Source organism: Sus scrofa, chromosome 17 (genome assembly GCF_054392235.1).
Source record: "Sus scrofa isolate SSC_HxYL_T2T_F1_AM1 chromosome 17, Sscrofa_HxYL_maternal_Yorkshire_Landrace_v2.0, whole genome shotgun sequence".
NCBI lineage: Eukaryota > Metazoa > Chordata > Mammalia > Artiodactyla > Suidae > Sus > Sus scrofa.
In genome coordinates, this window is record NC_139399.1 from 65,657,445 (window position 1) to 65,679,875 (window position 22,431).

Here is a 22,431-nt window from a genome sequence, read left to right on the forward strand (position 1 = left end):
CTTGGGGGCAGGGGGTCTCTGAGAACAGAGGCAGATTGGGGCCCTAGGGGTCCATCAACAGAGGGACAAGAGAACCTCTTCTGCGAGTCCTCAAAACCTTCGTTTCCCTCCGCATTGCTTTTTTCTTTTAGAGAACTTGGTACTTTTGGGTAAACCTGCGGCCCTATGTCTGCTTTTTAACGTCTGATCGGGAAAACTTGCAGAGACCTAACGCCATCCTTCCATCCTGTACACGTGGGAGAGGGGACGGTTGGGTGGCTCTCTGCTCCCTCGTTTTCACCGGACCAGCCCTTTCGCTCCTTGAACGCCGTGTAGGCTTTGGAACCGCGCCGAAGTTCTGGTTTCTCATGTTTGTCTTCCATCTAGGTGCTCTTCGAGCGACTCTCAGCTGCCCTTATGGGGCGCAGGCTCTTTGTGTGCCCACCGTGCAGAAAGACCCACTCTGGTGGTACCCCGGTGTCTGATGCACTTCAGGAAATGCAAGGTCTCAGCAATACAGGACCACGTCGGAAACCACGTCCACAGCGGCCACGGCCACGCGGCTCTGTCTGGGATGCGCGACTCACGATTGCCTTTATGTTAATGTCCAAATGCACTTGTTCTCCTTAACGGTTAAAGCAGGGGTACCGCACACACTCCACAGGCCACCAAGAAGGCTGTTCCAGTCTAAATCACGTCCAGCCAGAGCCACTTCCCCATACCTCAACAGCGGACAGTTTCTTCTGTCATTTCCCCTTTGTGTCTGCAAATCTTTCGACACGACAACCCTTTGTCCTTTGCCGCCTGCCCTGGGTCCATCCTTGTCTCTTGGTGCCAGGCCTCCTTTGTTTATACTGCTATATTTATCATACATAATTTTATATAGTTTTACAACAGATAACATTGTATCTAAGATGGAATTTTATAAGTATATAAAATATAAAAATATAAATATCATGTCATTTGTATACCTTTGCTATATATATTTGTATTATATACTTATATATTTATACTAAACACATTTAAATGTTAGATATTTTATCTTATATTTTGATTATATATACATTTTTATATATGCAAGTTACATTTATGAAGTTGCCTAGTTATCTACACTGGGGGAAAACTAATCAGATGAACTGAGCAAGCACAGAGGTATGCGGACAGGGAAACTCTTTATAGGCTGTGTGTTTTATTAATTATACCAAACTGTCACACAGACATTGCGCATGTGTTTTTAGCCACAGTCTTAAAGCAGGTGGTGATGAGTGTCGTGAACAGTTACGTTCTGAGAACTTCGCTACGGAATTTTCTTTCTATCCTGAACACTGGGGACTACGGAGGCTGCGAAGTAAAACAATAACTTTCAGTTTTGACAGGGAGCGAACCTCGGAATGACCCCGTCACTAAACTTCCTTCAGTTAATTAGGGACACTCCAAAGTTTCAAGTTGCCACCATCTGGAGAGGCTATTTCTCAGCATTCTTAAAACATAGGAAGTTCCTAAAAAGTTCACCTTAAAAAAACCTCTTAGTTCATGTACCTTCGACTTACTTAAAGACTCCATCGTATCAAAATGGGCTGACAAATTTTCTAACAGAAATCACATGAACTTATTAGACTTTCAGTAAACCCAGGGGCAATAAAGATGTTATACTTAATCTTGATGCCTCTGAAGACAGGTCTGTAAACACGGAATATTTTCCGGATCACGTGAGCCTAAAATTCACTCGGGTTAGTTTCTGTTCTGTTTCTTTTTTTTTTTTTTTTTTGTCCTTTTTGCTATTTCTTGGGCCACTCCCGCGGCATGTGGAGGTTCCCAGGCTAGGGGTCGAATCGGAGCTGTAGCCACCGGCCTACGCCAGAGCCACAGCAACGCGGGATCCGAGCCGCGTCTGCAACCTACCCCATAGCTCACGGCAACGCCGGATCATTAACCCACTGAGCAAGGGCAGGGATCAAACCGGCAACCTCATGGTTCCTAGTCGGATTCATTAACCACTGCGCCACGACGGGAACTCCCTGTTCTGTTTCTGAGCCAATGTCCTTTAAGCCAATTAACTCGTGCTCATTTACGAGTGAATTGTGGTAAGACATCCGAAGGGAAAGACGTGTGTTCACAACCTCCACGTGGACATGCGTCCACTCAGAGATCTCATAGCTTCATTTTAAACTTAGTCATGAACCAGGTGTTACAATATAACATTCACTAGTTTATAACCAACAGTTGGTGTAAGTTAAATTTAAAAGCTTCTTCTTTTTATTTTTTATTTTTTGTCTTTTTAGGGCCTGCACCCAGGGCATATGGAGGTTCCCAAGCTAGAGGTCGAATTGGAGCTGTAGCTGCCGGCCTACACCACAGTCACTGGGGATCCGAGCCACGTCTGCGACCTACGACACAGCTCACGGCAATGCCAGATCCTTAACCCACTGAGCGAGGTCAGGGATCAAACCCGCGTCCTCATAGATGCGAGTCGGTTTCATTAACCACTGAGCCACGACGGGAACTCCTAGAAGCTTCTTTCCCGCTTTTTTTTTTCCTCCTCAGCCTCCGAATGGAGATGCTCCAGCTAAGGTACCGGTTCCTCAGAGCCCTGGTAGAACGTTGATACCTCAAGGTATAATGAGCAAAAAGCAGGTTCTCCTAGAAGGACTTGTTCCCCTGGGGTTCGAATTTTGACAAGATGTTTTATCAAGCCAGCAAAACCCGTTCTGAAGGAGCCTCGTCTTGGGAATTTTTCTCCAGAGTCTAAAGAATAGTATGGCCATTACAATATCTGATATTGGCTTTGGTGCTGAAACCAGAACTGAAGGTGATCTAATTTTGTAGGATTCACCTCAAATGTCTACACTTAGGACCTGAACTTCTGTGTGCCATGTTCGCCAATTAAAATAATGTACCTTCTTGAACACACACACACAGACACACACACAAATGACAAAAGCCAACCTCAGTGCAAGAGGTTTAAAGCCACACCAATTCCAAAGGCCATCTTAGGCTCTTACTTTTATTAAACCAATAGACATCTTCCAACCCAAAAATCGTGCCTTTGCAGCTAGCCTAAAATATTGCCTAGGGATACTGAAACTCTGGAGGGGAATTCTCCAGCCAGATCCCCAGGCCAAAGGGGCCCGGGAGCTGCTGGATCTGCGAAGGAGAAGCCCCCCACCAGCAGAGGGCCTGCAGACCCCAAGGCCCTGAGCGCTCTCAAGGAAGAGTTGGTGTGCCCGGGGTGCCAAAAGCCCAACTCTGACAGCGGGCGTGTGCGGCAAAGTGAGGGTTTATTTGCAGAGCATCAAGCAAAGGAGAAGGAGACAAGCCTCGGATGCCCTCCGTCTTGGTCTTCGAGTTGGGGGTGTTTTAAAGGGGGAAGAATGAAAAAACTGGGGTTAACCATTGTCTTATGACATGTCTACGACTTTTCTTAGTTTTAGGTGTCAGGATTCTCCAGTTGGCGACTCTCTGGCCAGGTGGTCCATGGCTCGGGGATCTGGGTGCTCACGCTGCCCTGGGAAACACCCCGAGTCTGTAGTTCCTGAGGATACAGCCGCAGCTACAGTGCGCGGATGATGTTGTGACAGCAACTGTCTCAGTTGTCTGTTTGATTAGTGTTCGTTTAGCACAGGTTGGAGTTCAGAGGTGACGAGAAAGGGCTTGAGGTCAGAGGAGGCAGTTTTGATAGAGAGATAAATCTTAAACTCGGGAAGGATCTTGGTGTCACTGTTACTGTTTTATCGGCACCATGGGAATCTCCAGCCCCTTGGGGAGATCAGCCACGCTGGTGTCAAGGTGTGTGCTGTGTTTTCGTGGTTATGCATTTGAATGGCTGATTTCATTAACACCAGATCCTAAGAAAGTGTCCCCAGAGGTGGAGCTATGTTGTGGTTAAAACTGGACACCCCATAAACTTAGACATGGCCGACAGCACCATTAAGGATGAGTTCCAGGAGTTCCCTGGTGGTGCAGCGAGTTAAGGGCCCACTGTTGTTACTGCTGTAGTGTGTGTTCCATCCCTGACCGCGGAACTTCCACATCCCTTTGGCATGGCCAAAAAAAAAAAAAAAAAAAAAAAAGAGAAAGAAAAGAATGAATTCCATTGAATTAAATGGCAATTGATTTTAAACTAAACAAAAACATTTATTGTATTTATACTGAAAGATTAATTGGCTGAATAAAAGATCTGCGTGAAGGAAACACAGCAATGGGCTGAGAGTTCTGCTGGAAGTTGTACGTGTGTACACGACAAAGTGGCAGCGGGAAGGAAGCCCTGCTGGACGGTCCTCTAAGTACCCCTTGGTCGGAGGTGGTTTGTCCCCAAGGCCTTGTGATGGCCACAGCTCCTCACAGACACAGTCTGGGAATCAGCTCAGCTCACGCCCCACGGGGGAGGCAGGCAAGTCCCCACCGACCCCCTCTGAGTCCCGCTGGCTGTGGGGAGTCAGGGGCTGGCCCCGTTCTCCTGACTTCTCACCCAGTGTTCCAGAAACATTAGCCAGCAGTTCCATAGCTCATTAAATTGGGCTGAAGTTCTGATGCTTTGCAAAGCAAATTCTTTACTGCTGTTATAAAGGTCTCATTGCTCAAGGGTAATCTAGCAAAACCGCCAAGCCCCCTCCACTCCCCGCTGCTCAGATTTGCAAGGGCAACAGAAAGTATAGAGTCAACTTCAGAAATAACTGCACCCAGCCCAGAACTCCTTGGAGAATACATGCAAGTTCCCAGAAGGGGCAAAGGTGCCTCATAAGGCGCAGTCTGCTGCGCTGCTCCAGAGCCCAGTCGCTCGTGTTCCAACCCCCCCTCTACCACCCACCAGCCTGGGAGCTGGGAGTAGCCACTGGGTCTCCTGGGCCTCAGTGTCCTTGTCTGTTCAGGGAGGTGGGGGAGTGGGGAGCCATTCGTGGACGCCACTGCAGAGGGCGACAGGAAGTTAGTTGCAAAGCACTCAGAACAACGCTCGGCGTTTGTTCATTCCTCTCCCACTGTGTGCGGGGAACCATGCACACAGCACGAACAAAAGAGAGAGAAATCCTTACCCTCAGGGAGCTGATGTTTGGGGTAGGGGCAGGGGGCAGGCAGTGGACACTCAATAAGGTTCATCACCTCTAATTAGGTCAGACCTTTGCCAAGAAGCCACATGCTTTCTTGAATTCAGGGTCGTTCTTCCCATGGGCCTTTGACTGTGGGGTGACAGCTCACCATCGTGGTTGTGGCCAGCCAGCGGCCATCTGTACACAAGACGTGCTGCCCAAACCGCCAATCTCCCCCCCCTCCCGCCCCCGCTGGGGCGCCATCCTACCTGCCTGTCGATGGGAGGGCCGTGAGCTATGCATCAGCAGTGGACTGGTTCAAAGTTTAGTCAATCTGAGGTTGCGTAACGGTTGGCTGTGGCCGATCCCAGGGCCGGAGGCCGCCCAGCACTCATTAACGACCATCAATGATTACCCCCGGGGGTTTATTGTGGTGAGCCGGTCCAAAGCGTAACGGACCGTGGCCATGATCCAAAGACCGGCCCTGACGTCAGAGACGAGCCTCCCGGGTGTGGCTGAGGGCCCGGGCCTTTCTCCTCCCCGGAATTTAAAGCTGGGAGGTTCTGCCCCCAAACACCCAGCAGGGCCTCCCCACTGGGAACGCGCGCTGACCAGCGGGACGAGCCTGCAAAGCGACCCTTGGGTCTCGGATCCGACCTTCCTTGACCATCCAAGGAGAGAAAACGTAGGTAAAGCTGCTTCATTTCCATTTCTAACAAAGGGCAGAGCTAACAGGAACTGGTTTTTGTCTTCCTTCCAGCTGTGACTGTGTGGTGACGTGGAGCCCACAGAGAGTGCGTGGCGTCCACCCGAGGTTGCCCGAGGTGCCGGTTCTGGTTCAGGAAGCCTGTGCTTTCTTGTTGCAGGCGACCTTGGCATCCACGCCCCTTAGCTCAGCCCTGCAGGATGCCTCCTCAGCTCTCAAACGGCCTCAACCACTCGGCCAAAGTCGTCCGGGGCACCCTGGACAGCCTGCCCCAGGCCGTGCGGGATTTCGTGGAGAGCAGCGCTAAGCTGTGCCAGCCTGACCAAATCCACATCTGCGATGGCTCCGAGGAGGAGAACCAGCAGCTGCTGAGCCACATGGAGGAAGAGGGTGTCATCAAGAGGCTGAAGAAGTATGACAACTGGTGAGTCCCGCCCCGGCCCCTGTGGTGGCTTCCCTGTCCCCAGCGAGCGAGCTGCCAGTGGGAAGAGGTGGAAGAGGGGCTGTGTGGTTGGCAGGCTCTCGAGAAACTTAACCAAAGAGTCAGAAACGCATAGTCTTAATTTTATGATATTGGCAGAGCAGCCCAAGGTCTCAGGGAGAGGGCGCGTGCAGGCCCTCTTTGCGTTTAGATCCTTGATCAAAACCAAGGTCAGACCATCCCTGTCCTCGACGACTCGCCCCTAGTCTATGAAAGGTCCCCCGACCGAGTGCCAGTCGGCGTGGCTGTGTCCACACGGACGGACCATCATCTGTGAGCCCGGCACCTGCCAGGTGTGGGAAGAACGTGCTAATGAGTAAACGGGTCCCATCCGGAAGGATCGGGCGCACCTCTGGGGGTCCAGGGCATGGGGGGTAGCAGCACAGCCCTCTCCCGTCCCAACCTGGGTGTTTTTGATTTTTGCAGCTGGTTGGCTCTCACAGACCCCAGGGACGTGGCCAGAATTGAAAGCAAGACGGTCATCATTACTCAGGAGCAAAGGGATGCGGTGCCCATCCCCAGAAGCGGCCTCAGCCAGCTGGGTCGCTGGATGTCCCCGGAGGACTTCGAGAAAGCCTTCAATGCCCGGTTTCCGGGGTGCATGAAGGGTGAGTGAAATCTTTACCTGATTGGGTGAAATATCAGCGAAACTTTTCTCATCGATCTGGCCTCCTGGTAGTTGTAATAGAACCTCCCGTGGCCTCAGCGAGCTTTAAATTCCGTGTGTGAAATGGGCCGCGTATTGACACTGCCCAGCGCAGTGTGGCTGGATAGACTGACTTGCGTGGCCATGGAAACAGTTTCCACGCACGCAGCGCGAAGACAGCTTGGAGGGACCCAGCTGCGCGTTGGTGAAAAGTCTTTCATTTGGGGGCTCTGTTCACTCTCCAGTGGGCTCCTCCAAATCGGGGAGGGGTGCCAGCGGCAAAGGGGCGTGTTGTCCAAGGGGGATCAGGAGGAGGGTCGCCGGGGACACCGGGGGTGGCGGCTGGGGAGTCCGGGGTGACCCCTCACCCGCTGCCCCCTGCTGCCCCCGCAGGTCGCACGCTGTATGTCATCCCGTTCAGCATGGGGCCCCTGGGCTCGCCCCTGTCCAAGATTGGCATCGAGCTGACGGACTCGCCCTACGTGGTGGCCAGCATGCGCATCATGACGCGGATGGGCTCGGCCGTCCTGGACGCGCTGGGGGCGGGCGAGTTCATCAAGGGCCTCCACTCCGTGGGGTGCCCCCTGCCTTTGAAAAGTAAGCAGGTGCATTTCCAAATCGACAGCTGGAGTTGGGAAAAAAGGCGTTTCCGTTGTTGCCCAGTGGAAACGCATCTGACTAGGAACCATGAGGTTCGATCCCTGGCCTCGCTCAGTGGGTTAAGGATCCGGCGTTGCCGTGAGCTGTGGTGCAGGTTGCAGATGCAGCTCGGATCCTGTGTTGCTGTGGCTGTGGTGTAGGCCAGCAGCTACAGCTCCAATTAGACCCCTAGCCTGGGAACCTCCACCTGCTGCAGTTGTGGCCCTAAAAAGCAAAAAAAAAAAAGATAGCTTAAGCTTTGAACCCAGGTGGATGCTAATGTGGGGCGTGTCCTCCTGTGCAGAGCCCTTGGTTAACAACTGGGCCTGTAACCCAGAGCTGACGCTCATTGCCCACCTGCCCGACCGCCGAGAAATCATCTCCTTTGGGAGCGGGTACGGCGGGAACTCACTCCTTGGGAAGAAGTGCTTTGCCCTGAGGATGGCCGGCCGGCTGGCCAAGGAGGAGGGGTGGCTGGCAGAGCACATGCTGGTAAGATGCAGGAAATCCTAAATGTGCGAGGCAGGGGGCGGGGGAGGCAGGGAGGAGGCGTGTACCCACCTCCCTACAGTTCCTACCAGGCAAGAGCCTGTGGGCTCCCAGGACAGATGTAGAAACTCCACCCGTACTTCTGAGTGGCTCCCGGGCACCCTCCTAGGCCAAAGCATTGACCTCCGGGACAGAAAGGAGCCGAGAGCTTAAGGAGAAGTCTTGTCTCCAACAGATTCTGGGCGTAACCAACCCCGAGGGCCAGAAGAAATACTTTGCCGCAGCTTTCCCCAGCGCCTGCGGGAAGACCAACCTGGCTATGATGAACCCCACGCTCCCGGGCTGGAAAGTGGAGTGCGTGGGGGACGACATCGCCTGGATGAAATTCGACCAACAAGGTGACCCTTTGAGGCTCCCGTGCTGATGATTCGAATTGGCTCGCAGTGAGGTTTTGGCTTTCACGCGTCCAGGGTGTCGGGGTTGGGCTTCTTCCAGTTCTTGCCAAAGTGTGGACATCCGCATTCTGCCAGCCTTCTTTAACCTCCTGGCCAGTCTGGGTGGAAATGGGGCCCTGTATGGGTGTTCGTTTACACAGTAAATGGATTAAAACCTTGTGGTGGGACAGTGGTGAGGAAGAAAGAGTCTACATGACTAATAATGCTCGGACGAGAAAGGAGACGTAGACTCGAGGGAGGAGGGAAAAAATGAAAGATTTGAGAATCTGGGACAGAAACTAGCGTGGCCGGAACGGAGATTATTCGTCATGCCTTGCCTGGGACTTACCTCCACCGGCCGGTTTGAAACTCTCCAGGTAATTTACGGGCCATCAACCCAGAGAACGGGTTTTTTGGCGTCGCTCCCGGAACCTCTGTGAAGACAAACCCCAATGCCATCAAAACCATCCAAAGCAACACCATCTTCACCAACGTGGCCGAGACCAGCGACGGGGGCGTTTACTGGGAAGGCATCGACCAGCCGCTGGCCCCGGACATCAAGCTCACTTCCTGGAAGGGCACAGAGTGGGACCCCAAGGATGGTAAGGCCCCCCGGGAGGCCCGGTGCCCCCACCTACAGGCCTGTGTGTCGGCAGCTGCTCAGGGCGTCTTCTCTCTGGCTGTTGTAGGGGAACCTTGCGCTCACCCCAACTCGCGGTTCTGCACCCCTGCCAGCCAGTGCCCCATCATCGACCCTGCCTGGGAGGCCCCGGAAGGCGTGCCCATTGAGGGCATCATCTTCGGAGGGCGCCGCCCTGCTGGTGAGGCTCCCCTGCCCTCGGGCTGGGTGCTCGGGGTATCGCTAGCCGAGTGGGGGGGGGAGCGTGGTCCTCTTTCCTGTGACTTGTCGGAGGGTGCCAGGGATCCAGAGCTTCCCTCCCCAAGCCACAGGGGAAGAAGCAGGCCCCAGCGCAGAACCCCGTCTCTGGCTGCCCAGCACCCCTGGCTCCTGGGATGCTGTACCCGCCTTGACTTCAGCCTCCCGCTGTAACTTCGACGTGGCCGCATGTGCCCTTCGCTCTGGGGAGGCAGAATCAGCCCTGTTAGACAGACTCTGCTCTGCCGTCTCTCCATGTCTGAGATGCCGCCCCGAGGGCTCTGGGCATCGAGGCCGTTAAGGAACACTTCTTTCCTACTAAAGGCGTCCCTCTGGTGTACGAGGCTCTCAGCTGGCAGCACGGCGTGTTCGTGGGGGCGGCCATGAGGTCCGAGGCCACCGCGGCTGCGGAGCACAAGGGTGAGTCTCCAAGGAGGGCAGCGCTGCCCTTTCTTCTCTGTGTGTCTCTCTGTTTCTGTATGTCTCTCTCTGTTTCTGTCTCTGTGTGTCGCTCTTTCTCTCGATATATGTCTCTCTGTGTCTTTATCTCTGTCTGCCTGTCTCTTTCCATCTCTGTGTGTCTCTCTCTATGTGTCTTTCTATCTCTGCCTCTCTCTGTTTCTCTGTCTTCTCTCTGTCTCTGTGTGTCTACATGTCTCTCCGCGTCTCTCCATCTCTGTCTCTGATGTCTCTCTGTCTCCCTGTGTCTCTTTATCTCTCTCTGTCTCTCCATGTCTGTCTCTGTCTTGCTGTCTCTGTGTCTCTCTGTGTCTGTGTCTCTGTCCTCTCTCTGTCTCTGTGTTTCCCCATGTCTCTCTGTCTGTCTCTATCTCTCTTCCCTGAGTCTCTGTCTCTGTGTCTATCTCTGTTTCTCTATCTCTCTCTTGCTGCTTTTGTCTCTGTGTCTCTCTGTGTCTGTCTCTCTGTTCTCTCTCTGTCTCTGGGTCTCCCTATGTCTCTGCATCTCTCTGTCCCTGTCCTTCCCCGTATCTCTCTGTCTCTCTGTCCCTGTGTCTCTCTGTCTCTGTGCTCCTCGCATCTCTGTCTCTCTGTACCTGTGTCTCTCTGTCCCTGTCCTTCCCCGCATCTCTCTGTCTCTCTGGCCGTGTGTCCCTCTGTCTCTGTCCGTCCCCGCATCCCTCTGTACGTGTAGGGAGGCAGAGAAAGTCACGGGGCACGTCAGCGGTAAGTGGCGTGCCCGGCGTCCCGTGGGGCATCCCTCACCAGCCGAGCCTCCTGTCTGCAGGCAAAGTCATTATGCACGACCCCTTCGCCATGCGGCCGTTCTTCGGCTACAACTTCGGCAAATACCTGGCCCACTGGCTCAGCATGGCCCAGCACCCGGCGGCCAAGCTGCCCAAGATCTTCCACGTCAACTGGTTCCGGAAGGACAAGGACGGCAGGTTCCTCTGGCCGGGCTTCGGCGAGAACTGCCGGGTGCTGGCGTGGATGTTCGACCGCGTCCAGGGGAAGGGCGGCGCCAGGCTCACGCCCATCGGCTACGTCCCCGAGGAGGCCGCCCTGGACCTGCGGGGCCTGGAGGCCGTCCGCGTGAGCGAGCTCTTCCAGGTCTCCAAGGAGTTCTGGGAGGAGGAGGCGGACGAGATCCACAAGTACCTGGAGGAGCAGGTGAACGCAGACCTGCCCTACGAAATCCAGAGCGAGGTCCTGGCCCTGAAGCAGAGAATCAGCCAGATGTGACGGGGCCCAGGCCACCCCGCCCACCCGCCCCCTGCCCTCCGGACGGCGGAGCCCAGAGAGGGTGCTTCCCGACCTCCCACCGCCTGCAGCACCGCAATGAGCACAGCCCACGTTTTCTGATAAGACCCCAGAGTAGGGCTAGTAACAATGAGGTCAGGAAGTGAGATCTCAGCACGACTCCAGCCTTCACGATCCGGCACGATGGTTCAGCCTAGGGACACGCAGGCACAGGGTCTCTGGTTTTGCCCTTCTGCTGTAGCAGGGAGCCAGAATGCCCAGACTGCTTGAGCTGTATATACGCGTATGTGTCAGTGTGTGTGTCCGCAGACGGTCGTCTGCGACGTATTTAACACCTTTGGAAAAATCTTGGGCGAGATTACTGCTAGTTGTTGCTAGAAAGTCATGTGGCTTTGTCATTAACACGTGTGTTTAAATTATTTTTATATACTGTGGTTCCCTGCCTTTACATAATTTCCACGATTCCCCCTCTCACTTCTTAGAAAAAAAATCACAAAATAAAGTTTTATAGAAAAGTTGGCTTTGTTGACTTGGCGTTTCTTACCTTTTTATTTTTTTGTCTTTTTGCCATTTCTTGGGCTGCTCCCACAGCATATGGAGGTTCCCAGGCTAGGGGTTGAGTCAGAGCTGTAGCCACCGGCCTACGCCAGAGCCACAGCAACGTGGGATGCGAGCCGCATCTGCAACCTATACCACAACTCACGGCAATGCTGGATCCTTAACCCATGGAGCGAGGCCAGGGACCGAACCCGCAACCTCATGGTTCCTAGTCGGATTCGTTAACCACTGCGCCATGACGGGAACCCTCTGGTTTTTCTTATTTTGAAGCACCGAGAAGAGGGGACCCAGATGCAGTCCTTAGAGAGCAAACCCACTCCAAAGAACTCAGGGCATCAGGTTCATTCCGATGCAGGGAGCGACTCGTGGGCGAGGGGGGGAGCAGGATGGAATGAGACGGGGGCGGGGGGGGGGCGATGAGCAGCAAGAACGTCACGCATCGGTGACATGGCACCACGCTTTGGGTTTTCTGAATTAACCACTGGTTAGCTCCTGGATGCCACTAGAGAGTGCCCTTTAGTAAGCCCACAAACCTTTAAATGGTGGGTCTTGTGTGACTGGAGGGGGAGAGTTTAAAATGCGCTTTTTGACAAAGCCTGGGGGCTCGGCTTCCACGAGAATTATATCCTGGCCAATTTCACAGCCTTTTGGCCATACACTCTTTTTTGAGCAATGCTTTTCTCCACTGTCACCCGCAGGGGAGGAGAGGAGAGAAAAACGTCCTTCAGAAGAAACAGCAGAAGGGCTCTCCGGGCATTCATGGAGCACCTTCTGTATACAGAGCATCGTGTCGGTGTCCATGGGGGGCTGCCCTGCGACGAGCAGCTGGCGTGGTTTGGCCTCGAGTCCCCCCCGGGTCCTGGCGTCTACTGGGTGTTCTCCGGGAAATCCAAACACACCGCGCGCTGGGGGGGCCACACGCGTCCTGCAGATCAGCGCGACCTTCTCTGGTGGCCGTGCTCCCTTCCGGGCGCCCCCATCACACCCCCCAGTGGCGTGTTCCCGGGTGATCCGGATGCCTCGGCTTTGCTCCATGCCACCTCTCACAGCTGCGACTTGCCTGCTGCTCTAAACTCCTCTGTGCCCCGCAGCCTCCACCTGGACGATCAAGCCAAGATCCCCCCGATTTTGCAGGTGGGGGACCTGAGGCCAAGAGGGTCGGTGGGGGCTGGGAAAGAGCAACCAGTTTTCTTTCCCTTGAAGGAGCTGAGCGCCGCCTGGGTTCTGCCGACAAACTGTCATGTTCTGATGGCAAAACCACTGATGGGGAAAAATCATTTAATGGAATTAAATGCTATCTGCTGTATTAATTTAAATCAGCGGCTTTCAAACTTGTTTTTCCTTTCACTGCAGAACATCTGCATGACACATACTCTGACTCAGAAACCCAGCGCCTACAGGAGACAAAACCGGAGACCGCCCACCTAAGGCTGGGCGGGTGTCGGGACCCAGGCCCCTGGCCTCCTTTTTTCCACTCCCTGGGGGCTCTGAGGCAGTTCTCTGGACCCCTGAGAGGCGCTCCCCTCCCAGGATATAGCTTGGGCACCATTTTTAAAATGCATGCCTGGGCCCCGGGGTCCTGTTCTAGGCCCTTGGAGGGCCTCATCCATTTCCGAGCAAAGCCGGTCATCCCAGAATTCTGTGTGCCCAGTGTCACCCCCCCCCCCCCCCAGCCAGCACACTTGCATATAACCGTGTTGCCACCCGGCCCAGGAAGCCTGGGGGACAGCCTGGAGGAGGTGCCTCAAATAGAATAAGAGTTTTCGGGGGCCAAAGGATTCAACACATGCCTAAGTCAGTTTCCCCTGTGCCAGCTGTGCTCCATGTCCTGGTTTCAATGCGGGGCCCTGTCGCTACAATAATCAGGATACTCTGGTCTGTGATGGCAAATGTTGTTTTTGCTGCACCTGAGCCCACATGCGGCAGGAAGACAGACAAGGCCAAGGCTGTTTGCAGGTGGCCGGGCTGAGGCCCTGAGAGGGTGAGTGGCCCGTTGTTCTGGGTGAAATGGGGATGAGAATAAAAGCTGAGTCTCCGGGCTCCGTCCGCCCCCTCCGTGGTCCATATGCATCCAAATCAACACAGGAGCTGATGTCCTGTGTTGGAATCCAGCACCGAGCTGCCCTCTGACCTCCGCAGGTTCCCGGAGCCCTGCTGGGGTCTGGGTTAAAGGCCAGAACACAGTAGGTACACAGCAAATATTGAACCAGGGCAACAAACCTATCGCTACGTTCACTCGAGCACCCGATGTCATCGGGGGACTGGGGGAGGTGGGCGGGAGGGGCTGGGGGCTCTGGGCTCTGGGACTGGCAGGGCCAGCTGCCTCCCTCCCTCCCTCCCTCCCTCTCCTCAGGCCCACCCGACCCCAGAGCCCTGGTCTGCTCAAGCTCCCGGCCCTCTGGCCACCACACTGCACCTTCCACGATCCTTCCAGAGCCTTTCGGCCACAGGCACGGGCTCCGGTGGCTCCTGGGGCTGCTCCCCTGCCAGACGGCACCGGGCCAGACCATGACCTCGGCTGTGTCCTCGCTGCCATCGTCAGCAGTTGCAACAGCAGGCAGCTAAGTTCCAGCATCTATGGGAAAGGGCTGGCTGCCTGCTCCCACCTCCTGCCCTCTTTCCTTCCCTGGGGGCAGTCGATACAGATGACCTTGGCCTCAGCCCAGCTCTGCCTCTGGCCAGGGGTGTCAGCTAAAGTGACATCCTCATCTGTGCCTTGGGGTAATAATACCCCTGCTGGCATCCAACGGGGACAAAATGTAATAGCCCAGCTCCGTGTAGATTCCGGGTCTGCAGGGTCTGGATGCGTGTCACCACCCTCCCTCTGCCTGCGGTGAGCCGCAGGTGCCGGCACAACACTCCGAACCTCAGTGTCCTCAACTGTAAAATGGGCTCCACTCTAGTCGGGGCAGATATTCAATACGCGGGGCTGGAGGAAAGAAGCCGAAGTCTTCCCATGCTGGCCGATGGGGAGCCGCGGCCCCAGCCCCTTGACTGCCCCCTACCCACCATCTCACCTCTTCCCCTGGGTCTCCCGGGCCTTCCCACATCTGGCTCTGGGTTTTTACTTCTCCCACTGCCCTTTTTTTTTTTTGTCTTTGAATGGCCCCTCCCATGGCACATGGAGGTTCCCAGGTTAGGGGTCGAATCGGAGCTGCAGCTGCCAGCCTACGCCACAGCCACAGCAACGCCAGATCCGAGCCACATCTGTGACCTACACCACAGCTCACGGCCACGCCAGATCCTTAACCCACAGAGTGGGACCAGGGATCGAACCCTCATCCTCATGGATACTAGTCAGGTTCTTAACCCGCGGAGCCACAGCAGGAACTTCTCCCACTGGTTTTTAAACATTTTGAACATCACTGCTGACCCAGCCCCACCTGGATGCTTTGATGCTGTACTAACCCCCTGACTCAGAACTTGGCCTCTAACCATGGAGCTTGGTCAGGGAGAGGAAGCCCTCTCTCTGGTTGAGTCAGCTGACCTCAACCCAGGGGACCGAGAAAGTTTCCTCCATGGGGTAAATTGGGGGCTTGAGATGGGGACAAGTGTCGGAGGGGCACAATCTTAAGTGTGACGTTTCCTGCTATTCCGAGGTTTTGCCTTGAGTTTTCTTGAGGAGGAAGCTGAGCACAGCTGGGCCCTTGTTAAGTGTTACCTCCCAGGACCACAGTCCAGATGTCGAGAAGCACGGCCGTGGTTCTGATCATCACCGAGCTGCTCCCACACACCATGTACTCTGCCATCTGGGACCCCCAGAGCCCAGAGCTTTCTCTGATGCCGCCGAGCCGGGCTCCAGGGCATCCCTGGTCCACAGGCGCACCGAGGCGGGGCCCAGAGCACACTTGCCTGGCTGACGGCTGCCACAGCTTTGCGCCAATTCTCACTCCTGGGGGCTCGCTTGTCTGCCACCTGCTCGGTGCCATGTGGCCCCCGGGGAACAGGGCATGTCGATGTGTGACCATACACCAGGCATGCCAGCCCCAGCGACGGAAACTTTCTCCCGGCGAAGCAATTTGAAGCAAAATACGCTGTAAATATTTGTTCAGCCCAGGAAAATGACTTTAATTGCATAATTAAACTTGATGTAGATGGCTATTTCCGGACAGTACGACTGGGGAAAAGCTGAGACCACAGCTGTCCCTCTGAGTTTGTTGACTACAGGGGACGAACGGCGTATTTGTAGAGACTTTGCCCTGGCCTCTGCCTTTCCTCTGAGTCATGAGGGTTTTGAGAAAAGTCAGGGGAGGCGGAGGAAGAGGCCTGGTGGCTGCTGGAGAAAGGAAGGAGGGGCGACGTCCCCCAACTCAGAGAGCCAACAGCAAGGGGACCCCCCAGGCCTCAGGCGGGATTTGCACTGTGTATTGCAAGCCTTCTAATGTACATGTCATCTTCCATGGCAACCGGTAACTCGAGCACAGGATCAACACACTGAAGTGGGAAAAAATTACCAGACTGAACGAAATTTGCTTCAGAAGCAAACATTGCCAGCCGACCACTAATTAAAACCCGGCATTCCTCGCAAAGGTAACCACACGAATACCATCCTAAGTGGCAGAAGCTGGCATGGCCACAAAAGACATACTCCATGTGGTTCCATTTATAGGACATGTCCAGAACAGGCAAATCCACAGATAGAGAGATTTGTGGTTTCTAGGAGTCACAGGAAGGAGGCATAGGAGCGAGTGTAGGGTTTCTTGTGGGGGTGATGAGAACGTTCTAAAATCAGATTGTGGTAGTTCCCCTTGTGGAATAGCAGAAAGGAATCCGACGAGGAACCATGAGGTTGCAGGTTCGATCCTTGGCCTCAGTGGGTTAGGGATCTGGTGTTGCCATGAGCTGTGGTGTAGGTCACGTGCAGGTGTGGCTCGTATCCTGCATTGCTGTGGCTGGCATGTAGGCTGGCAGCTACAGCTCTGATTCGACCCCAAGCCTGGGAGCCTCCATATGCCGCAGGGGTGGCCCTAAAAAGCAAAAATAAAAATAAAAAATGAAATACAATCAGATTGTGGCGAAGTTTGCCTGATCCTGTGAATACATTTAAAACCCCCTGACTTGTACATTTCAAGGAGGTAAATTTAATGGTCTGTGAATTAAAGCCCCCCAAAATGATTGAAAAAAGAAGAGATTCTGTAAAACGAAAATCTCGCTTAACTTGCATTAGAAAGCAAGCAGGTGCCTGCCAAAGGCTCTGAGTCGAGGGGGGCATTCGCCTTGTCAAAGAGGGAGATGGGAAAGGATGAGGGCGAGGCAGCCCAGCGGGTGTCTGTCCCGCAAAGAGTCAGGGGGATTCAGAGAAAAGGGGAAAGGGACAGACTTTCTCATTGTGGATTTCAGTGCCACTTAATGCCAGGCCCGTGAACCTCTTCGCATCAGCAGGATCACGGCAGATATCATCTCGGCAATTGCCAGAGGAGAAACAGGCTGGAGAACAGCAGCCTGCAAAAGTCGTCGCAGCCAGCAGGTGGCAGAGCTGGGTCCCCAAATCCCAGCTGTCCGTCCGTGCCCGGATCCCAAATGGGTTCTCAGCAGAGGGAAGACTCCCACCCCAGCTCTGACAGTGGATCAGAAAACTTGCACAGCGAGAGGGCTCATGTCACCGCCCAGGAGACGACTGAGACGCAGGTGCTCTGGACACAGAGGCTCCAGACAGGCACGAGAGCTCACTCCCCTCCCTGGCATCAGAAGCCTGCAGAATGGACTCCGGGCTAGGGAATGCATGTCACTGCAGCCACTTGACCCCTGCTGCAGCCTGGGGACAGACACTTCTGCTCTGAACCTCGGTTTCCCCAGCTGCACAAGAGTGCCCTGCCTGGCCCCCAGGAGGTGTCCCCCCTCCAGCCTGCCATAAAGTCAAAGCCATGTGGATTTTTGGTAGAGACCCTGAGAACTGGGATTGAGTGAGCCCAGGTCCAGGTGTGGGGACAGTGACAAGGTGGAGAGCATGGGCTGACTTCAGGGATGGGAAGGGCACGTGCTCCCGACGCATTGTCCACCCACGGCTCATCAGCACGCCTGCAATCCCACCCTCGGGGCGCCCGGTTCCTGTTGGTCCGGCTGCCTCTCACCTACTGCTAAATTCTCCCAAAGCCAGGACCCAGATCATGGGCACACCCTGAGGCCCCTGGACCCTCCATCCTGGCCCAAAGCCTCGCCCCCTGTAGGCCATAGAGGAGAGATGGACACTCATGAGCTGGTTTTGCCTTCAGGGATGGGGGTTCAGACGATGGGGTATTTGGCCCTTAGCATCTCCTGGGGAGGGAGGGACCCCACTCTGTGGCCCATGGCAGCTCTGGGACCTTATCCACCAGAGGGGTACGGGCATCTGGAAGATCTTGACTGTCAATCAAGAGCCAGACCCTGGAGGGTGAGGGGGTCAAGGCTACTTTCCAGGTCTGGGTGAAGACAGCTCTGGGGACCCCCCAGCTCACCGTGAAATCCTCTGCTGTGGCTGAGGCTCCTGAACCCGGGTGGGTGGGCACCCTGGGAGACAGGCACAACCCCAGGATTGGTCCTAACCCCCATCCCGCAGCCCCCCATTAATAAACCAATGCCCTCCGAGGTGAACTCTGGTCTGGCCTCGGTGGGCACGGAGGCTGTTTGTCTGAAATCTGGGCGAGAGTTTCATCACCACTGAGAGCAGAGGCCGGGGAGCCAGGGGCCACGGTGACTCAGGCGGCAGCTGCTCCCCGTTATGTAAAACGGAGCTCAGAGCCATTAGCCGGGAGGAGGTGAAATTTACATTTTGAATTAACTCGGATCATCAGATGCTTCCTCTCGACCCAGGGAAATGAAACATAACATGGGAGGGAGCCGTGGGCTGGGAGGCAGGGGCTCGGCCAACCGTGCCAGATTGGCTGTTCCTTTTTATTTTTTTCAACAGGCTGCAGGCGAAAGGGGACCAGAGGACACTGCCTGCTTCAGAGTCAGCCTGGGAGGGGGAAGGCGATGCAAATGGACGTAGTCTTGCTCTTTTTTTTCCCTTGGACCGAAGCACAATAAATCTGAAATTCTGATCTGTCCAATTTCCTCCACCTCTTCCTCCCTAATAATGGTTATTTATTGAGCTCTTATTATGTGCCTGGCACTTGGCTAAAGACTTCAGAGATAAGGCAGAAGTGAATCTGTCCCCCCTTCCACCCCTCTCTTTATTTCCTAGCAGGGAGGGAGTCTGAGGGCAGAAGTGAAGAGAGAGTTTTATGAACAGCGCAGCGCTCCGCGGCTCCCGGTCAGAGGTTTGGTTTGTTTGTCAGAGGCACTGCTCGGGAACCAGGGGCCTGAAACCCACCCCCTGACACTAAAGCACCGTGAAACCCACCGCCCTCCCCCAGGCTCGCTGTGAAGGGCGCCCCCTGTGGTTGTGCAGCACGACCTCCTCCTAGGCGTCCAGGCCAGCGAGGGTCTGCACGGCTGTCTGAGCCAGAGCAGGGCTCACAGCCTGGGCCTCAGCGGGCGAGACGAGGTGTCTGCCCCTTCCCGGGGCCTCTGAGGGTGTCTGTGCTCAACAGCCAGTGAGACTTCCCTCCCTGGAAAGGATGGCCTGACTTTGTCCGGAAGAGGCCTGCTGTCACTCAAGGGGCCCTCCCCTCCACAGCTCCATGGGGTGGCCCTTTATCGACCCGGTCTTCCTGGCTTCACAGACCGATCGACCCCTGAGAACAGGTTATAATCCAAGCTGCCTTGACTCGACTCGATCCAACTTCAACTCTTTCATGTCCGAACTCAGATGGTCAGGGGTTAAACCTCCTGGAATCACAGGTTGCTGCAGGTGCCCGGCGCCCCTCTGGTGTGGGTTGCAGTCACCCCACAAATGTAGGGGGCAGCGACGGAAGAATGGGGCCTGACTCAAGCAGCAGGACCTGCCTTTTCCCACTGCTGAGAGTGAGGGAATGTGCTCTGAGGGGTGAAATGCCCTTGCCGTTGCCCGCCGGCCATGCCTCCTCGGATGGCAGGTCTCTGGGAGCAGCCTGTCCCTTTGCAGTGAATAGTCACTGAACACCTCTGACTGCCTGGCCCTTAGAGCCAGCCCGAGTGCTTAGCTGAACTGATCATGATTCCTTCCTAATGAACTGGTCCTATGGGAGGCCCCGTCCTTTTCCCAGGGTGGCTGAAAAACCTCAAGCTTCAAGTTCTCAGGAGCATTGTTCTGGTGGCTGAGCATCCACAGGTTTGCTTTCTGCCTCACGCAGAATTTCTGGGTGTCGGCCTCCCGGTCCAGCCCCCCAGCCTCTGTAATTCTGCCTGGGTAGCAGCTGAGGGTCCCTCCCTCGTCTTTTTACCCTTCCTTCCATCAATCCAGCCCTTCCGGTCCATTTAATCATCCATTTCTCTCTCCTCCGTCTACGCCTCCGTGTACCCCCCACCTGCACACCTATTCAGCCTGGGGAGAAGGGCCCGGGGTTGTCAGAAAGGACAGCCCCAGGCCACCTGGCTATGCCCAGGGCCCAGGGTCGGGGGTCTCTCCCTCCAGCCCTCACCAACCCAGCAGGGACTTTGAACAACCTGAGCCAGAAAGCAGGCTCGTGCCTGGAGCTTGGCTGCCCACTGCTTAGAAAATGACGGCCCTGTGGTCACTTCCTAATGGCCTGTGCAGCCCCTGCATTCACGCAAGAACAAAGCAGTGGAGGAAACCGAACGACTTCCCAGGGTCTTGGCTCTGGCGGGGCAGAAATCTAGGTCTTTTACGGTTTCAGACATAAGTGCTAGCCTGCTGTTATGCTAAAAATTTCAGCATCTGAAAAGTTCCAAGCTAATTTTCAGGGGGGGAAATTAGACACAAAGTGGCTTTTAAAACCCAGAGGATCTTGGGTTTAAAACCTGGTTGCCAGGGAAACTCTTCCAATGCTTCCTCGCCACCACATTATAAATTAAACCCCTTAACTGAAGGGTAGGTAATTAAGGTAATTGGCGATGCTGCTGCAGACAGAGAACGTGGTGAGGCAGCTGGGGGAAGGGGCGCATGACATTTTAGGGCGCACCCACCCCCCAGGCCCTGGGGAAGCTGGATCCATGACCACCCTGGGGGCTGGAAGGCACCTTTGGAGGAGAACAGCAGCCAGCGAACAGCTGCGTGCTGTGTTCTGTGAAAGGCCAAGCAGGTGACTGCTGAAAGGAAGCCTTAAATGTCACGCTGCTACCCCGTTGGTTTCAAATAGGTGGAAAGCTTCGTGAGTCAGTTAATGAGCAGACTGTGAAGGCTGCAGTGTTCCGGCCCCCGCGGCCGTGTTAATGTCTGTGGTGCCGGAGCCGAAGCAATTGTTATCTCCACCCTCCAGAGGGAGGCAATTTAGGTTTTCTTTTGCAGTCCCAGCCATCCAGCAATACATCTGCCCATATTCATCTCTCTCTCCATCTGTTCATTCATCGAATTGTCCGTCAGAGCATCCATCCACATCCACCCCGTTACTCTTCATCTACCCATCTGCCTACCTGTCCACCTGTCCATCCACTTGCCATTCGCCTAGCCCCCGACCCCACACACACTCAGGATGGATGGATGCCTGGATGGACCAAGAGTGAGGGCATGTCCCCTCTCCTATCCATCTACTTCCATTTCCCTGTCTAGGGATTCACTTGCTCATCCATCCATCCACCCACCCATCCATCCACCCATCTATCCATCCATCCATCCTCCATCCATCTACCCATCCATCCATCCATCCTCCACCCACCCACCCACCCATCCATCCATCCTCCACCCATCTACCCACCCATCCATCCATCCTCCACCCATCTACCCACCCATCCATCCATCCTCCACCCATCTACCCACCCATCCATCCATCCTCCACCCATCTACCCACCCATCCATCCATCCTCCACCCACCCACCCACCCATCCATCCATCCTCCACCCATCTACCCACCCATCCATCCATCCTCCACCCATCTACCCATCCATCCATCCATCCTCCACCCATCTACCCACCCACCCATCCATCCATCCTCCACCCACCCACCCACCCATCCATCCATCCTCCACCCATCTACCCACCCATCCATCCATCCTCCACCCATCCATCCATCCATCCTCCACCCATCTACCCACCCATCCATCCATCCTCCACCCACCCACCCATCCATCCATCCATCCTCCACCCATCTACCCATCCATCCATCCATCCTCCATCCATCTACCCACCCATCCATCCATCCTCCACCCATCCATCCATCCATCCTCCACCCATCTACCCACCCACCCATCCATCCATCCTCCACCCACCCACCCATCCATCCATCCATCCTCCACCCATCTACCCATCCATCCATCCATCCTCCATCCATCTACCCACCCATCCATCCATCCTCCACCCACCCACCCATCCATCCATCCATCCTCCACCCATCTACCCATCCATCCATCCATCCTCCATCCATCTACCCACCCATCCATCCATCCTCCACCCACCCACCCACCCATCCATCCATCCTCCACCCATCTACCCACCCATCCATCCATCCTCCATCCATCTACCCACCCATCCATCCATCCTCCACCCACCCACCCACCCATCCATCCATCCTCCACCCACCCACCCACCCATCCATCCATCCTCCACCCATCTACCCACCCATCCATCCATCCTCCACCCATCCATCCATCCATCCTCCACCCATCTACCCACCCATCCATCCATCCTCCACCCACCCACCCATCCATCCATCCATCCTCCACCCATCTACCCATCCATCCATCCATCCTCCATCCATCTACCCACCCATCCATCCATCCATCCTCCACCCATCTACCCATCCATCCATCCATCCTCCACCCACCCACCCACCCATCCATCCATCCTCCACCCATCTACCCACCCATCCATCCATCCTCCACCCATCCATCCATCCATCCTCCACCCATCTACCCACCCATCCAT

General features: G+C 55.1%; 1 protein-coding gene and 1 long non-coding RNA gene across 3 annotated transcripts; one reads left to right on the forward strand and one right to left on the reverse strand.

Annotated features, from left to right (window-relative positions):
• Positions 1-2,969: 2,969 nt before the first annotated feature.
• LOC110257401 (uncharacterized) lies at positions 2,970-5,593 on the reverse strand. Its single transcript, XR_002339957.2, has 2 exons — positions 5,273-5,593; positions 2,970-4,012 (listed from the first exon to the last, which is right to left on the reverse strand). It is a non-coding gene; the product is annotated as an uncharacterized LOC110257401 (long non-coding RNA).
• Positions 5,548-11,513, forward strand: PCK1 (phosphoenolpyruvate carboxykinase 1). 2 transcript variants are annotated; one of them, NM_001123158.1, is given in 10 exon segments: positions 5,548-5,692; positions 5,870-6,133; positions 6,617-6,798; positions 7,230-7,433; positions 7,780-7,967; positions 8,200-8,362; positions 8,776-9,000; positions 9,088-9,219; positions 9,600-9,695; positions 10,522-11,513. In NM_001123158.1, coding segments are annotated over 9 exon segments (1,869 nt in total). In that variant the 5' UTR covers positions 5,548-5,692; positions 5,870-5,909; the 3' UTR covers positions 10,977-11,513.
• The last annotated feature ends 10,918 nt before the right edge of the window (positions 11,514-22,431 follow it).

What these genes read in the sequence shown, in the direction of transcription:
- PCK1 (XM_005673043.4), top strand. Translation starts at nt 5,910, where the DNA reads ATGCCTCCTCAGCTCTCAAACGGCCTCAACCACTCGGCCAAAGTCGTC. An exon ending in CTGAAGAAGTATGACAACTG is followed by an intron (nt 6,134 to 6,616) that starts GTGAGTCCCGCC and finishes TGATTTTTGCAG; the next exon opens with CTGGTTGGCTCTCACAGACC. An exon ending in CGGAGGGCGCCGCCCTGCTG is followed by an intron (nt 9,220 to 9,599) that starts GTGAGGCTCCCC and finishes TTCCTACTAAAG; the next exon opens with GCGTCCCTCTGGTGTACGAG.